Source organism: Protopterus annectens, chromosome 15.part0 (genome assembly GCF_019279795.1).
Source record: "Protopterus annectens isolate FY-2018-M chromosome 15.part0, PAN1.0, whole genome shotgun sequence".
In the NCBI taxonomy this organism is placed as follows: Eukaryota; Metazoa; Chordata; order Ceratodontiformes; family Protopteridae; genus Protopterus; species Protopterus annectens.
In genome coordinates, this window is record NC_056749.1 from 268,574,330 (window position 1) to 268,592,653 (window position 18,324).

Sequence of the window (18,324 nt, forward strand, 5' to 3'; positions counted from 1 at the left end):
AAATGGAGTATATTATAAAATATAAAACAAGCACAATTGTATTTTTAAATATAGGTGTACTTTTGGAGGGTGTATTGTGGTAGTGGCTAGAACATAGCTCCATTATACATGTACATTTTACATGCTGCAAGATTTACAACTAAAGTTTTTATGAAAAAAAAATATAATTACATTTACTTCAGCTTAATGCACCAAGATCATACACACACCACAAAAATGGATGTAGTATAAAATCATAAACGTACTCTCCTTTCCCAATAAACATCCTGCCACCTTGCTCTTGTATCTACTTTCCTCCTTGTCAAATGACAGTGAAACAAATTCTGACCCCTGAGTAAAAATTGTATGCCTCTGGATTCAAGCACTCATTCATCAAACGGACCACACCAACTGAGAATAGCTTATATCAGTGCATTCAGCATAAGAAACAAGCTATGCCTTCTGCAAGACTGGCTTGCAAGGCTTGCTAAAAGTTTTTCAGTGGGTTATGTCATTTATAGACAGGAACATTCACACAAAAGATGCGGTGCAGTAGTCATTATTTTTCTGGCAGCTATTCCTACTTTTCCAGTATGCAACTGAAAAATAAATCCCCAAAGGAAATATTCTTATTGGCGAAATGTAAACACTTCAGCCAATCAGCCTTTATCCTGACTGTGAAACAAGCTGGACACTGTTATAGAATGTCAGTCTGAATGAAATTGTTATTATTCTCTGACAGCTACTTAATGAATATTCCCTGACTGGATGCAGCAAAACAAAAAATAAAACAAAACCTCCAGATCTCCTATGGATCACACCTGAAGTCACGAGTCTAATAATATTTACAGACAGCCAAGTTGCAGAGTTCAGAATAGATCTACTTTGGCTGATAACCTGCCTCCAGAATTCCTGAGATTGCATTGAGTGTTACTACCATGCCAATGTCCATTATGATAAACACATTTATGAATGAAGGCAACATTCTAAACTTTGAGTAAAGGGCCATGGTAGTTCACCTGAACAAAGACAAAGGTACAAATGTAATCAGTGACTACAATCCCATTTCTCTCCTAATCCACTCAGTAAGAATTATGTGTATAGGCAATTGTTCTAGTACATGTAAAACAGTAAGTATGTCATAATATCCCAATATGATCTCAAGCCAAGATATAAGTCAGAAATGGCAGTGCTTCATATCCTAAACTAAGAAGTGGCCTCAATCAAGGAAAAGTGGCACTAAACATTTTCCTACACCTATAAAATTTGCCTGGAAGCATAAGCCATTACACCACACCAAGCAGATGACTTCACTGTAGAATATCTGTGAATTCTCAATACTGGTTCTCAAGCTACCTGGTAAGAGACCTTATCTGTCAAATGGAAGGACACACTTCCATGATAAAAACAGTTTCCATCAGCTGATCTCAGGGCTTAGTGCTTGCCCCTTCCTGTTTTCCAGATTCATAAATGAGAATGATGAATGGCCACTATGGTAGTGCACAAGTTGTCCAATATGCAGATGGCTTGGGATTATTATGTGCCCCATCCATGTCCACTTCACAAAAACATCTGTCTCTAGCTTAAAATGTCTCTACTCACATCAAAACTCTTGCTTAATGAGAGCAAAGAAAATATATGGCTATATACTGTCTGAAGCAGAAAAACATCACTACATTACCAAAATTAATCACATTCATAAATACTAAGCTGGAAAACGTGACTAGACCAAAAATACGAAGTCTGCTGTTGGACACAAGGCTAATATGTGTAGTAACAATCAAAACCAATCAGAAATTAAACATCTTTGTCAGATTTAAGTGTTTTATGACAAGTAAGTTCCACATCAGCACCAGCCAGATGTGCTTCACACATGAACTCATAGATTAGTACATAAGCTGCCTGCCCTTGTGGGACATTTTAAGCCTAGCCAATTATCCCATGTAAGAATCAAACCCTGCACCTTGTGTTTGTAAGGTAAACACCTTAACCATTATACCAGCCTCCCAAGCTGTGTCATAATCCCTCATCAACACCAATGGACAGACTGCAGAAGTGTCATAAAACCACATTTACTTTCAGGAGAATTTATTTCCAGTCATTTGTTGTGGAAGTGTCATTGCGGTGAAATGTTGTAGAAAGTGCACAGAGATCAGATTACCCCATTCTTTGTGTTTCTGTTTCACCATAGACATATGATTATGGATATAGTATATTTAATTAAGGGACATGCAGAGGTGGCCTTCCTGCTGGCCAAAATGCTTGCTTGTTACTTATTTGTAATAATCAGTATTACTGCTCCATATTTTTCTCATTGTTAGTGGGCAAATATTTATACTCTCAATCCCATGTTATGCCTTTTGTTTTGTATTATACTTAGTCTCTTCTTCCTATGCCTCCTGAGAAAATGGACTTTCCTGTTAACAAATAAAATAAATAAAAAAGTAACTACAGTGATGTTTTTGCAGTAAAGCTCAGCTACTGCATTTTAGACCACTATTCCAGTTTACTCATTTTTCTCCTAATTTTCTCTGATTATCATACACTTCTAGTTGTACTGTGCTAACCAGAGTCATTTAGGCTGTTTTCATTTCATCACTACTGAAAAAGAAACCTATTGGATTTAGAAATGTTGAATAAATAATACTTGCCTTACAGCCTGTGTCTAATGCTTTCAGTGAACACAATGAACAGTAATAGGCACTGGACCAGCTGTTTTAGGAAAACAATGACCACTTTAAATTCATCTGAGTAAGTGTCATGTACAATAAATAGCATTATGCCTCCTGTCAGCTAGCCAGGTGTTAACCTACTTTGCTACTAAGTAGTGCATGAAGCACAGTGATTATGCTCTGATATCTGGAAAAAGACAAGTCAGTTAAGTGGTTCTGCAGTGCAAGACCCAATCTTAACAAATGTTAAGCATCTCCCGCTTCACCTGTTAAGATCAGGCATTGCATTAGGCAGTTAAACCTGCTAGTACTGATCAGCAAATGACAGCAGTTGAATTTAAAACAGATTTGTTTCTACCTGCTGTCTGTGCCGGTAATGTGTCCCTGACGTTATGTAACATAAGAGAGTGTGCTACTGCCTTTCTGGCACTGGTCACTATATACGTTATGGCATTTTTTTCTGTAACAAGTTATACATGGACCAGATAAAGCTCTATGCACTACAAATAATTATGATCAGGTCTCCAATCATAACCCTTTATTATGTGTTCACAACATGGATGCCTATATTCACTGTAGAGCGGGACCCAACTATAACAGCACTTCTAGAAATGTGGAACAGTTATTACATACCGATTAAGCACTGTTACCATCAGGTCTCACACCAGGGATATTCCTTCACTCTCAGCTGTCCCTAAATGTCTTGGCTGATATTTTTGTTCTGGCCACAGATGTTTACATATGTCAGTCTTTAAGTAACTTATTTAACTAAATGAGAGCAGCATTTATAAACTTCCCCTGACTTTTTTTTCCAATTATATATACTAGTTGCCACTGTGCACTTGTTAAGTGCTTTACTGGCTTTCAAAGTTGGTAAAACACTTCACATTTTTGTTTCTTTAACAGGTAGTGCATGGAGTATATAAAACTGTGTGCACTACAAAGAGTTGTGATTAGGTCTCACTGATCAAGCAAGCAAGCAAAGCAAAACTTTAGTGTCATTCAACCATACCAAGTACAGCTGAACAAAATGTACATTCCTCCAAGCTCATGCACAAATAACATAACAGCAGAACACAACTACATATAACAGTAAACAGCAATAACACAACAACAGCGAAAAAGCCAACCAAAGATTAGAAGCTATAAACACGTACGATACATCTGCTGCCTTCACCATGCATCTCCATCAACATTATATAAACAGTCCTTTCCATCTGACCATCCTCTCATCACCAATGACCATCCAACTGCCACTACCTGCAGTCCTGATCATCATCCAGTCCAACATTCTTCCTTCCTTTCCTCTCCAACCACAGTCTTGCAATCACTTCTACCTGCAGGCCTGACTGGCTTCACCATCATCAGCAACCACCAAGTCCTTCCTTTTTGCCAACACCACCGACTCACACAGACCACCATTCAGACTGTCTCTTTCTCCCTTTCCATCACTCTAACCCACCGCTGTATTCAAGGAGTTCATTTCCCAAACCCAAGCAAAATTCCATTTCCTGCACTCTGCATCAGCTCAATCACCATTGCAGGCCTCAACTTCCACCACTTGACGCTATTTTGTCAGAAAAACAGGCAAAATTCACATTTCGACACCACCAACATTTTCACCACAATGTCTGCTCACTAGACAACAAAAATGGAATCACAAGGTTGAAAGATTCACATGGCACAATATGAAAACAAAAACTGCATATCTGGAGCCGGAGAGGTCGCTGCCATACACTGCACTGCCATCTTAACTCATAACTTGGTATTATGTTTTCTTGACATGGATGTCAAGATTCACCTCTTGAGTGAATGTCTTGGCATCCATGTCTCAAATACATAATAGCATGGTTACAATCATAGACCTGATCATAACCCTGTATGTGGCATAACTCAGCATGTCTGGTAATGTCAGTAATTAACAGTTGAAAGTCATTCCGAGCTATAGTCATATCATGGCTCCCCTCTTAGTTTCACACATTTTGTTAATCAGTTTAACTGCTTTCTGCCATAATCTCTAATTAACTATAAGTGCTTCATAGTCTTTAGCACTATATTAATCTAATATGTATGTAACTGTAAGTATATCACACTCTTTGGCATTGTATTAATTGTAACTCTGGCGTTCGAAAGACATGCGTAAATGGGCATGCCTTCGTTGAAGGTTGAAAGTCAAGCTGGCACCTCGGCGTTCGTCAAAATCTACTGCCAATCATTAGCGGACTGGAGTTCCGCTGTGGCGACCCCTAACCGGGAAAAGCCGAAAGACAACAACAACATCTGTGGAGCTTTTCTCGCTTGGCCTCCACTGAAAATGAGCTCTATCCCAGGTGGACTTTCCCAATAACCAAAAGATAAATAATAAATAACATAATAAAAAAAAAAAAAAAACGTATGTCCACTGTGATCCCATACCACCTCATATGTTCTACTCCAGTGAACTCCAGCCACATCATTGTCCCTTCTAAACTAGTCATTTCATAATTTTCTCATGGTATTGAAGTGAGTGCAAGTGGAACATAATATGGAGCTTTTTTTCTAACTATGCGTCCATTTCCACTTTTCTGGAAAAATCATTATCTTCTGAGTAAGGCAGCCAGCCCAAAAGCACTGTCAGCAACAGTGAGCACTTCTCAAACTGTTCTAGCATCCACCCCAGTTTCCTCACTGCCTTGTTTACTTTCACTTTAGTGAGCAGGTCTTCAGTGACAATACAATTTTCTTTGTCTGGTGTCATATCATTAAACAGTAGTAACTTACTGTAGGCGCCCCTGTGATCCATATGTATGTTGTCCTCTTATAAGATGGAGGAATTTTTCTTAGTATATAGATAACTTCTTCTGTATAGACCAGGATGCCAGCTAAAGCCATCACTGTAAGAACTGCATAAAGAGTACTTCTAGTAGGATCTTCTTCTGTGGGGAAAATAAATTACATTAAAAGCATGTTTTATGACTTTTTTCAAATACAACTTTATAAAGAAAAAATATGATATATTATTTAATGTACGTTGTGCTTCAACTTCACCAAGTTATACAGATAAAATATACAAGGAAATACTAGAAAGGATCAAATGTTTTTGGGGTAACAAGGTATGGTACGACCAGCTGAACTATAAGATGGCATAAACCAGAAACTTCTGGATGTACAGATATAAACAGTCTGTGTCAGATTCAAAAACACTGAAGATCTATGAAAATAGTTGCCAATCTCCAGTGCCTGCTCTAAAGAAGATTTAGTGATTCAAAAACAGAGCTCTGAGCACAGACCTAATGAATAATTAATTACGATAGATGATATACTGTGCTAATCCAGAAGTCAGTTTACATAAACTGCCTCCTGTTCAACAGTATCAACAAGCCAGTGTTTTCAGGAGGATAGCAACACTTACAAGCTAGTTTAAGAATGGCCTCATATGTAATAACTTCTATTAACATTACTAATACTAAAATCTCTGAATCATAATTTTAGTTACAGCTGTGCATGGCAGCTACTGTAATAGAACAGACCTGTTCAATATGACTATACTGCAGAAAAATGCATTGCTGCATCAGATATTTTAGCATACTCTTTAAATTTCACAAACACCTCCTAAGGATCATTGAGCAGACACAGTTTTCACCTCAGCGACATCAGCTTTTTTAAACATGATTCACCATATAAACGCATGTTTGCATAGTGCCAACACTCTATTACAAGTACATTAAAACAAACATACATTACACAAAACATCAGAAATTTTCAATTGTATGATACATGCCTTTTTTATAAACTGTACGAAAGATAAGAACAGATTAAATAAATGCAGAAAATGACCAGTAAGTTTTGAAATGTAATAAAGAATTAATCTTTGACCAGTAGACTTGCAGTACAGAAGAATAATACATATTTTGTAGTACTTACCCTAGCTTTTTTTTTAACATGATTCACCATACTAATGCATGTTTGCAAGCTGTTTTCTGAATCATGCCTACTGTCAGCAGATAAAGAACCGCTTGAATGCCTCATGTTAATTATGTGCTATGGAAAGAGTGATAATAGATTATGAGTGCAGTGATAACATATATAGCTTTAAATACCTAAAACTAGTGCAGAATGTCTAACACATGTTATATCACAGCATGATGGAACAATGAGTCCCCAAATTAAGGAGAAACAGAGAGGGAGACATCTGAAGAAGAAACATGGACAATGGAAAGAAAAACAGATTTAATATGGTGCAATATGTATGCAAAGGAAAAAGCAAAACTAATAAATACAAACAAGCAGCCAAAGATATTTGACGATAAATACAGTTAAGGCACCCTGATATGGAAAATTTCACAATACAAAAATAAGAAAACAAAGGGAGAAAGAAGAAAAGAGGATTAATAATGAAGAACTTAAAGAAGTAGAAACTGAAGATATGGAAATACCTTCAAATTGAAGGATTTAGTATTGAAAATCCAACTTGGGTAACAGCAAAGCATGATGGAACAATGAGTCCCCAGAGTAAGGAGAAGCAGGTGGAATGGGAAGCATCTAATCACTTGCTACATGATGATGCTATGGAGCCTTCTGTAGAAAACCAGTACAAAAATTCAGTTGGAGTTGCACATCAAAGAAAGGAGCAAGAAAGAGTAGCAACTTTGACACAGGCAATCTTGTGGAGAGATGGGCCAGCGAGTTCCCATATGAAAGCCCAACAGATGACACAGGATGCAGCTGAAGAGGATGTTTCACAGGAAGATGTTCTGGAACTTTCTGTAGAATGCCTGCAGGAAACAGACAGCAAAGCAAAACAGCTTAGAAGAAAATCATGTAAGGGAAGAGTTGCTTGATTTAATAGAGATGGATAAACATATTAAGGTCAATGAAAGAAATAGATTACAGAAAGTAAATAAGACCCAAAAAGTTAGGAGTCTGATAAAACAGTTGAACACAGTAATCAAGAATATTAACAACAATTCATGTGAAATAACAGAAATAAATAGGATATATTACTGTGGAGCTAAACGAATAGCAGATAAAGTATTACCACAAAACTATGGAGTAATAAGGGAAAGGATTGGAGGAAATAAAACACCATCGTGGAAACATCAAATAGAGAAAACTATAAAGCAATTAAGACAAGAAGTGTCACTGTTAGAAGAATATAGAAGACGGAACAGATCAACAAAAATACTTAGAAAGATAAATGTGATAAAAACAATGCACAGTAGCAGAATAGACCAATACCTATCATATACTATTGCAAATAATAAATTAAAGATATCAGCACAGGCAGAAATACTTAGAAGATATGCAGATAAATATAAAGGAAAATATAAAATAAGCAATTCACTGAGGACCCAACAAAGTTTTATAGAGGACTGGGAAACAAACCGAAACAGGTAGAAACACCACCAAAAAAAGAAATAGATGCATTTTTTAGAAATATTTATGAAGACACTGTGAAACATAACAAAGATGTTGAATGGATAGAAAAATTAAAAGAAACACTAAGGAGTTGAAATGTACAGGATATGAAATAGGATGCAGAAACAGCCAGAAAAGTTGAAACTACATTAAGAAATGCTCCTACGTGTAAAACCTCAAGTCTAGATGCACTACCTAACTTCTGCCTAAAAGTATTAACATCTCTACACAAAGATTTAGCCTTGAGTAAAACTACTTATATGTGCATCCCATACAGATACCAACCTGATTAACAACAGGAAAAACAATACTCCTCCTTAAGAGTGAATCTATAAGCCATCCTTAAAACTATAGACCAATAACTTGCCTTCTGACGATGTACAAACTATATACTGGAATTGATGAAGACAGAGTTTATAGTCATTTATAAGAAAATTCAATCATGGCAGAAGAAAAAGGTTAACAAAAGAAAGTCATATGGAACTAAATGATCATTTGTTGCTAAATAAAGCCATAATGGAGAAATGTAAAAATGGGAATAATCTAAGTATGGCATGGATAGTCTATAAACAAGCATTTGACAGTATCCTACGTTCATGGTTAAAGGAGTGCTTACAGATGTATACGATACATCCTATTTTGATCAATTATATTACAGTGAACATGAAACAGTGGCAAACCACTTTCTAACAAAGCCATGACAAAGAGCAAATTATTATTTCAGGGATAAAAATTCAAAGACAAATATTCCAGGGTGATTCTTTGTCACTGCTGTTGTTTTGTCTTGCCCTTAACCCATTAGGCTTATTACTTAACACATAGGTATTGGTTACAATTTGCCTTCCAGAAAACAACCTTGTTTGAAGATTTCTCATCTATTGTTGTGGATGACTTAAAACTGTATAGCTCATCATATGATGAGTTGAAAGCACAACTGCAAGTGGCTAAAACTTTCTCAGATAAGAATGACATTTGGTCTTGATAAATGTGCAAAAGCAATGTTTAAAACAGGAAAGTTGAAGTACCAAGAAAATATCAGTCTAGGACAGGAAGTAAATGGAAATAGGCCAGCACCTCCTGGAATATTTCTATATTCCAATAAAGTTAAGTGTGAGCCCACATAAACATCAATGTTTATGCTTTTTAATTTCTTCATTATCGTCTTAATGGTATGTAGAGCTTTCCTGTCTTGATTTGTGGATTGGAGATACATAGAAATACACATAAGATGTTGAAGCTTCCACTGTTTCAAAAAATTATTGAATTCTATCCTTGCATGCTGAGGACCATTAAGTGATATTATGAATATTATGCTTTAAATACATTTTCAGGTGCATTTATGGCATCTCTGCTCCCAGTATCTGCTAATGTCATGACCTCTGGAAATTTGTAATAATAGTCTACATAAATCAAATGCACATAATCTTGATACAGAAGCAAATATTTTATAACTTTAATTTTTAGTCTTTCTGGAAATGAACAGAAAAAAAATCATCTTTTTAATCAAACTATCTTTGTAGTATGCATTACACATAGCACAGTTCTGAAGTTGGTGTTGCATATGCATAAAATACCTGGACAAATAGCATATCATAAGCTTTTCCTTTATATTTCACAATTCTCAACAGAGGCATGTTTATTCTTACCAGGATTTCTTTTCTCACCGGATTACAAACACCTAGTTTATCAGCTATGATAATCAAACCTTGCATGAAACTAATTACTCTTTAGAATCAATGGTTTGGCATATCATAGTGGTTTTCTCAGTAGTTTTCTGTTCTGACCAGACTGTCTTAGTCATTCACTGTAGCATTTGTGCCACAGATCATTTTCGTTGCACAGCTAAATGTTTTAACCTTTTTGGTCATAGGTAACTACAAAAGTATCCAGTTAACTTCCAGTTCATTACCTAACAAATCTTGATGCTCTGGCAAACATAAATGACTCGGACATCCACTATGATATTCACATCCCTTTTATTGGATTATGCTTGACAATTAAGTCATACTTGTGTTGAAACATGTGAATTCCATGCTTATGGTAGCTTTCCAATAATACTTATTTCCCCACAAATATATTCAGATAATTTTCACATCCATATACATTGGATAGCAGCTCTTTTTATATCCAAGCATATTTGTTATATCAGTGAAGAATCAATCACGGCACCAGTTGTTACTGACCTGCACTTGTTGTATATCTGAATCATTCACATCAAAATATTTTACTCTGGGTAATTTTGTCACTAACTATTTAATGAATTTCATGTTCATCTCTTGCTTTGTATTCCAGGACTACATCCACATCTTGTTCTAGTAGTTGCCTTAACAGCATTGATATTCCTGCTACATTTGGAATATATCTTTAAAGGGGTCTACTTCAAAGGATCAAAATTTCAGAACATCAAACCTCTGATCATCAATGACCAGAGGATCAAAGTTTTGAAATTTTAAACCTACAAAAAAAACTAAAATGGGAAAACTTATTTCACATTTTTGCAGGGATGGCAAGCCCCCTGCACCCCCCACACCCCCTGCTACTTAAATATGCCAACTCTAAGATCACAATATAGTGAAGAGAATGGTAAAGGTCCCATTCTGCACTGTAAGGTGATCTCCATTCACAAGGTTCAATATTTCAAATATTTGTAATATCTAAAAATCAAATGTTTCAAAACTTCAATCATCTGGTGTTCACAGATCAGTGATTCGATATTCTGAAATGTTGATCCTTTGAAGGGGCCCCTTTAAGGATATTATAACACACCAAGAAATACTGTGCAAGAAAATACGTCCACTCCTGAACCCCACAAGTTGCTATGTTGTTAAATGGCCTACCTTCTATGTGAAATTCAACAATTTACATTTTAAATTCAGATTATATTGCTCTAATGTTCCATAGAACTAGACTGAAAGTTAACAATGTTCTTTAATAGCAACCAGATTGTTAAATACCATTTGATGTTTTTTTTAACCCAGAGACAAAAATATAGTTATGGCTTCTGATAGAGACTTGGTAAAAAAAAAGAAGTTCAGCATCATTAGAATATTAAGGTCATTCATTCAAGTATTTGGGGTTGTCCTTTTCAGTCATAATAATAGTATTGTCAAACACATCTTTTTTTCAATTGTTATTAATGAAAAAGTTTAAGTAAGCAATTCATTTAGGAATTAGAAAATGTTAAAGCTTTTACTGTGTTTATGGATTTATGACTATGGTTCTTTTCTAAATGCTACAACTCAATATAAGTCCCACAAGGTTAAATTCTGTTACAATGCTATATATTTAGCAGTTATTCAGCAGTCTTTAATACACAATTAAAGTAAAAATAGTAGAACTGAACAGCAATAATCAATCTACTTTGTGCTTTTGTCCATACAAATTACCTTCTTCAGAGTATTTATTCATCAGTACACGACAGGTTTATATAAAAGCTACCCAATAAATCCTATGTCCATATCATGAATAATTATTCAATGCAACAAAACAAAGTATAACAAAATTCACAATGAATTAATAACTACAATATATTGTAACACCCATTAAGAAGCAATAAATGAAGATAAATATATACTATATCACAATAAATTTCACACACATTGTTCTAATTTTAAAAAAAGTTTACTTTTTTATTGATAGGGTTGTGATGTCCAAAAGAGTGGTGATCCCGATACTTTGCTGGAATTTAAAGAACTTGTATGGCAACTGAGGCTTAATGCCTCTGTATATCCAGGTCTTAATGATTTTTTTTTCTGTGATGATTGTGTTAAAGATGAGAGTTGGTTCAATCTAAAGGACTTAATGGTTGCTCAATATTTATTTCTAATGCTGCAGTTCTAGTAAGTTTTTTATTTTAATTTGTATGTATATTTAGATCAATTTAACAGAGAAATCGATTGTGATAGATAGGATATACATGTATCTTCATTTCTTGCTTATTGATGAATGTTACAATATACTGAAGTATTTATTAATTCATTGTGAATTTTGTTATATTTTGTTTTGATGTGTTGATTAATTATTCATGCCATGGATACAGGATTGATTGGGTAGTTTTATATTAACCTATCATGTACTGATGAGTAAATACTCTGAAGAAATCCTGATTAATTTGTACGGATAAAAGTGCTAAATACATTGTTTGATTACTGCTATTCAATTCTACTAATTTTACTTTAATTGTGTATTAAAGTCTGCTGAAGATATGCTGAGATTCCTTTGCATGTGTTTTTTGGTTTTGGGCTTTGTTGTTGTGGTTATCTGTTACCATGCTGCAAAGTATTTCACATTGAATGCATTATTTACTATGCATCATTTCATACTACATACAATTGATTCAATGCTGGAATTCTCAAATATCAAATATAGAAATGTACTTTATTTATAAGATTTATACTAAACTTCTACAGCAGGTAATTTACTGCTGTTTAGGCTACTGTCACATACTCAGACTAGGGTCAGTACTACAAAATACATATTATTCTTCTATACTGCAAGTCTACTGGTCAAAGATTAATTCTTTATTACATTTCAAAACTTACTGGTCATTTTCTGCATTTATTTAATCTGTACTTATCTTTTGTACAGTTTATGAAAAAGGCATGTAACATACAATTGAAAATTTCTTGCTGTAGATGTTTTGTGTAATGTATGTTTGTTTTAATGCATTATGTTTTAATGTACTTGTAATAGGGTGTTGGCACTATGTTATGGATTGACAATGATATAAATCTTCTTCTTTCGGCTTTTCCTGGTTAGGGGTTGCCACAGTGGATCACCTGTCTGGTCATGATTGGCAGTGAAGTTTTACAGTGTCGAGTTGCCAGCCCGGCGCCCAACCTTCCACAGAAGGTACACACATGCACGCACTCATGCCTAGGGCTAATTTAGAGTGTCCAATCCACCTACAGCATGTCTTTGGGATGTGGGAGGAAACCGAAGCACCCAGAGGAAACTCACACAACCACAGGGAGGACATGCAGACTCCGCACAGAAGGCACCCCAGCCAAGGATCAAACCAGAGAACCTCTTGCTGTGAGGTGGCAACACTAACTGCTGCACAACCACGGCCGTCCATTGACAATAATATAAATAATTAGCTAAATAAACCTAATGAGAGTTTGTTCCTCCAAAAGAACAGACATCTGTGTGAATGCTATAATGTTCTCATAATAAATAAAACATTTCTGTGGTATCTCAGCTCTTTAACTTTAATTTTATACTCACTTCTATTGATCTTGAAGTTGCACTACAATAGTCTTTTCAGTAAATTGGATTAATTCTTGCCATGCTCTTCTCTGGCCTTCCCCCACATCAGCATTTCCTCAATAATATCAATAGCATCAAACTCCTCAATCAGTTCACTAACAGCTCTCTGAAGCATTTCAGATGCCGACAAAAAAATAGAAGTTTTGTAAATAATTACCTTCCCATTGGAGAATTAGAAGTACACAGCTTGGAACTATCATTATCAATCATAATTTGCCAAATATTCCTGATTTGCTTCAAGTATAGCACACTCCTTATACTGCCCTTGACTGCCTTTCTCCTGCTGTGCAATTCTAAGTAAGTCATTTCACTAGGCAGAGTGTCTAGTCCTCCAGTGAAAATGGACCTCCACCCAGATGGATAACCTGGCTGACAAAATAAAATATATGAATGAATAGTTTTTAAAATTCCACAGCTTAGAACCTACATGCAGCTCCTGGCCCCCTGAAAGTAGTGTGCTCACCACATAAGTGGTATCCTCAAGAAAGTTGTATTGTTTAAGGTTTTACTTGGTCTACTATACTAACAGAATTGTTAACTAGGTTCTGCATTTGGTAATGGTTTTTAAATTACCGAGCATGTGCTTTTAGTCCTGTACATGAAATGCTATTGCTTTTTGTATTACAGAAACTGTATTTTTAAAAGTTATACAAGGTATTGTTCTCCCTATTGAAATTACTAACTTACTCGTACTTTTGGAAGTGGACTGAAATTAATGACTGTGAGTTTTCTGTACTGTAAAAGGAAAACTGTTGCATTTTGTGTTACAGAAGGTAGACTTTCTTAATGTTTTACAGTAAAGGGTACTCTATTACATTTTGAGTTATGGATACGTTCTTATAGTATGCTGTCTTAAAATTCTACATGATACTAGTCTCCCTACTGAAATCTTAACTAATATCTTCTTGTGGAAGTGGTTTAAACTGTGAGTCTGAGTGATAAAACTGAGCTATTTATCTTTCAGTTTCTCTTTTCTCTGGCTCCTTCCTCCCATGGCATTCTCCATATGCTGCTATTTTATCACTAACTTTTCCTTTGCCATCCACATTTGCAACTGCTTTTTTTTCTCTTTTATTTTACACTTACCCTACACTTTGGCTACTGTGATTGTACACCCCCTTCCAGTTAACGGCCACCATGGAAATCAAATTACAAACTCTACTTCTCAACGTACTACAAATTCTACTGCTCAATGTACATCTCTTCTGTCTTGATTCAGTTTCATATTTATTCAACCAGTGCATTCGACTAAAGTAGGATAGTGGAGCACACATTAAATAGGTCGCTATATTCCAGGACCCCCTCCCATCCCACTAATATTATATCTTTGTTGTTGGTATGGTATTTATTTTTCTGTTTTTTACTGAGCAAACTCTAGCCTGTAGCACAAGATTTATATTGCCTAGCCTACATTTTGATACCACAAATCCCCTATTCTCAAGCTCAAAAACAGCTTACTTAGATTCTCTTCCTTCTAGCAGTGGCAATGACCTGTGATAACTTACAACAGATCGTCTTTTTTCTTTGTCGGCTTCTCGTGTCTCTGCCTGCTCCATTCCTCTACCCTACCCCCATTCCCAACCACCCCATTTACTCTGACTTTATACTTTAATCCTAATTTGCCCCTTCCATTTCCCTCCTTTCCTTCCTCAACCACATCTAATCACATTCAATCCTCCTCCCACCTTACATCACCCCCTCTATCTGCACTCCCCTACCAAATGTAACACTACTCCACACCCCTCCCCACCCCCTACATTAAACACCTCTTTAATAATCACAAACACAATTGCTTAATTTCCAAACTATTCTACTGTAATTACACCTCTTATTTTCCCAAACTATTTCCCATCACAGCATCCTAATTACAAGTACAACTTCTCTCCACTACATTACTTCCTAACACTCACACACACACACACCCATAGGTGCATACACTCTCTCCTCTTCTCTTTCACTCTATAGTATTCATTCTCTCAAGCATACTTCTCACACATAACATGCCAGTCATCTTTGTCTTCACTCCTCATCTTCTTCTATTACTCCACCTCTCCTTTTATCACACTACAATAGCTTCCATAACACTTCCACCTACTTCTGCACACTCAGCTAGAGACTTACAAACTCACTACACTTTCTATGTATCACCCTCATTTTTTAATACCTCAAACCCACTTCTACCCAAAACCAAATCAGTCCTCTACCCCTCATTACCACTAAAACGTAAACCTAAATATCACCACTACTAGTTTAAGATTCTTACTCTGCTATTCACTACCAAAAGCATATTCCTATCAGGAGATATATACCCCAACCCAGGCATCACTCTCCTATAACCTTGCCTTCACTACCATCTTCTTCTCACCCCAATTCCTCCACCAAGTGCCTAACTCTATTAACACTAAACATACTCAGCATTCTTAACAAAGTCAATGAAGTCCATGCATGGATGGCCCACTACTCTACTGACATAATAACTCTCATGGAAATGTGACTCAAACCTCACATCTCTGAAAATGAACTTCTTCCCCCGGTTGCAACATCTTCCACTTAGACAGAGTCAATAAAAAAGGAGGAGGTGTAGCCATAATTTATTCTGACCAACTCAACTTGTCCCCCTTGTCCATTTTACTCTGCAGAACTTCTGATAGTTAACTGAAAACTGAATAATTACAAAAAAACTAATAGTTTCTACCTTATATATTCCCTCAGGTAATAATATCCCTACTCTGGAACATGTTCTCTCCTGGATCACACATAACATATCTAATGAAACTATAATACTTGGTGATGTCAACATCGATTGGCAAACACTAACCCCTAACTCTTCTAATTCTAGTATTAATCTTCAGTGCTTCACGCAACTTATCCCCACCCACTTTAGCAAGCCAACCAATTCCAGCTCTATTCTGGAATGGATCTTTGTATCCAATCCAGACCTATACCACCACCCTAAAACACTACTCAATTCCATAACTGACCACTCCCCAACTTGCATCAAAGATACTCCCTTCAACAAATCAGGCCCCACAACTACAAAAACTGTTGCAGTCTTTCAAATTTCAATCCTGATTAACTTAACAACAGACTCTCCTCTACAGACTGGTCCTTCCTAATATACTTAGCCCTAGATGATGCCGTACTTAACTTTAATCACATTTTCTTGATATCCTTAACTCCCTTGCTCCCATTAGAAAACTTAGAGTACAATCTCTCTTTGAACCATGGCTGTCTCAATCCACCTGCTTGCTTATGCACAAGAGGGACAATGCATGGAAAAACTGGTTAAAAAACAAAATAACATCTATCTCAAAGCCTATAAAGAACTTAGAAATCTAACTGAAAAACATGTCAACATTGATAAGAAATATTTTCACCTGAAACTTCAGATGAGCCATCTCAGCAACCCCAAGAAATTCTAGAACACTATCAATAAGATATCAAACACTATCAATAGGATCCTTCATCCTGGTAACTCCTCTGTACCTAACCCTTGTCCTAAAAACACTTCCCTCAAAACCTCCAATATACTAAACTCCTACTTTATTGACTCTATCAGTAAAATAACTCAAAACAGTAACTATTCTAACCTCTCTGATTCCCCTCCAACCACTGGTCAGAAAATAACCTTCTCACTCAAAACTGCTATCACAAAAACTCTGCTTAGCACATTAAAGCCATGCTCTCCCTCAGCAGATAATCCTATCTCCCCTATACCTTAAGCTTGCCGTTAACTCTATATTCTACCCTATCTCCATCCTTATTAACTGATCTATCTAGGAATCTACTGTTCCCACAATCTAAAAACAATTTACACCATATAAATCCACAAGGGAGGACACTACACTGAACTCACAAACTACCAGCCTATAGCCATTCTGTCCAGCCACTGTAAATTACTGGAAAATGTGTACACAAGCAGTTCATGGACTATCTTCTTCAAGAACATCTAGTCACTTCCACCCAATACAGATTTCATTCTAACCACAGTACAACTACTGCCCTAATTTCCTTCACACAAACTATCTCTCAAGCAAGAGACAATAGCAAATTTGTTCCAATCTCTTTTTAAATCTCTCTAAAACATTTAACACAGTCTCTCACTCCAGGCTCCTTTTCAAACTGTCTGATCATAACCTCTCTAATCCAACTATTTCATGGTTCTCCAGCTACCTCACTAACCAACAGCAAACTGTAAAATGGTTCTCTTGCTTCTCTCCCTTTCTCCCCATCAAGATATGCATTCCTCAAGGCTCCATTCTAGGTATATTACTATTTAACATCTTTAATAATAGCCTCCAAACCTCCTGTTCTCATTCTTCTCTTATACAATATGCAGATGATCCCACGATCATCTCCATTTCTGATAATCTCTCTGACCTTCACAGCTTAACCCAAAACTCATAAAACTCTGTCAAAATCAACTCATACTCAACCCCCCCCCAAAAAAAACAAATTTCTGCCCAAATCCTTCACACATCTTAAGCCTGCATTTTCTATCATATCTCTTAACAGCAGTGTCATTAATGTTGAAACATATACCAAGCTCCTGGGATGTAATCATTGATGGCCAACTCAGATTTGACCTACATGTCTTAGTCAATAAAAAAGACAAACCAAAAACTTGGTTTGCTCTATAGAAACAAAAAATTCCTCTCCAAATAATCAGGACTCTTCCTACCTTATGTCTACCTTCTTCCTAATCTTCTTCATGGCTCACAGATCTTAAATAACCTCCACTCCTCTCTAAAAACTAAGCTCAAACTCACAACAAAGTAGCTAGGTTTGCTGCAAACCAGTCCTGCAACTCCCACCACTGCCTCTTTCTCAAAATTCTAAACTGGATTGAATTCCCCCACCAGCTCCTAAAGCCGCAACTTCTTATCATTCACTCCATCCTTAACAAATCCACCTCCTGCTCTGGCATCTCCTCCCTAATCTCTCTTTATACTCCCACTCAGACTCATGCTCTGACTAGCTACACTTAGAAATTTAAAAGACCAACATC

General features: G+C 36.2%; 1 protein-coding gene across 2 annotated transcripts in view; it reads right to left on the reverse strand.

Annotated features, from left to right (window-relative positions):
• The window catches only part of LOC122789626 (organic solute transporter subunit alpha-like), a 423,087-nt gene that overhangs the window by 271,519 nt on the left and 133,244 nt on the right, over positions 1 to 18,324 (reverse strand). For both annotated transcript variants that reach the window (XM_044057020.1, XM_044057021.1), the window contains exon 2: positions 5,412 to 5,566. In XM_044057020.1, the coding sequence (XP_043912955.1) occupies positions 5,412 to 5,566 (155 nt within the window). The remainder of the gene's footprint in view (positions 1 to 5,411; positions 5,567 to 18,324) is intronic.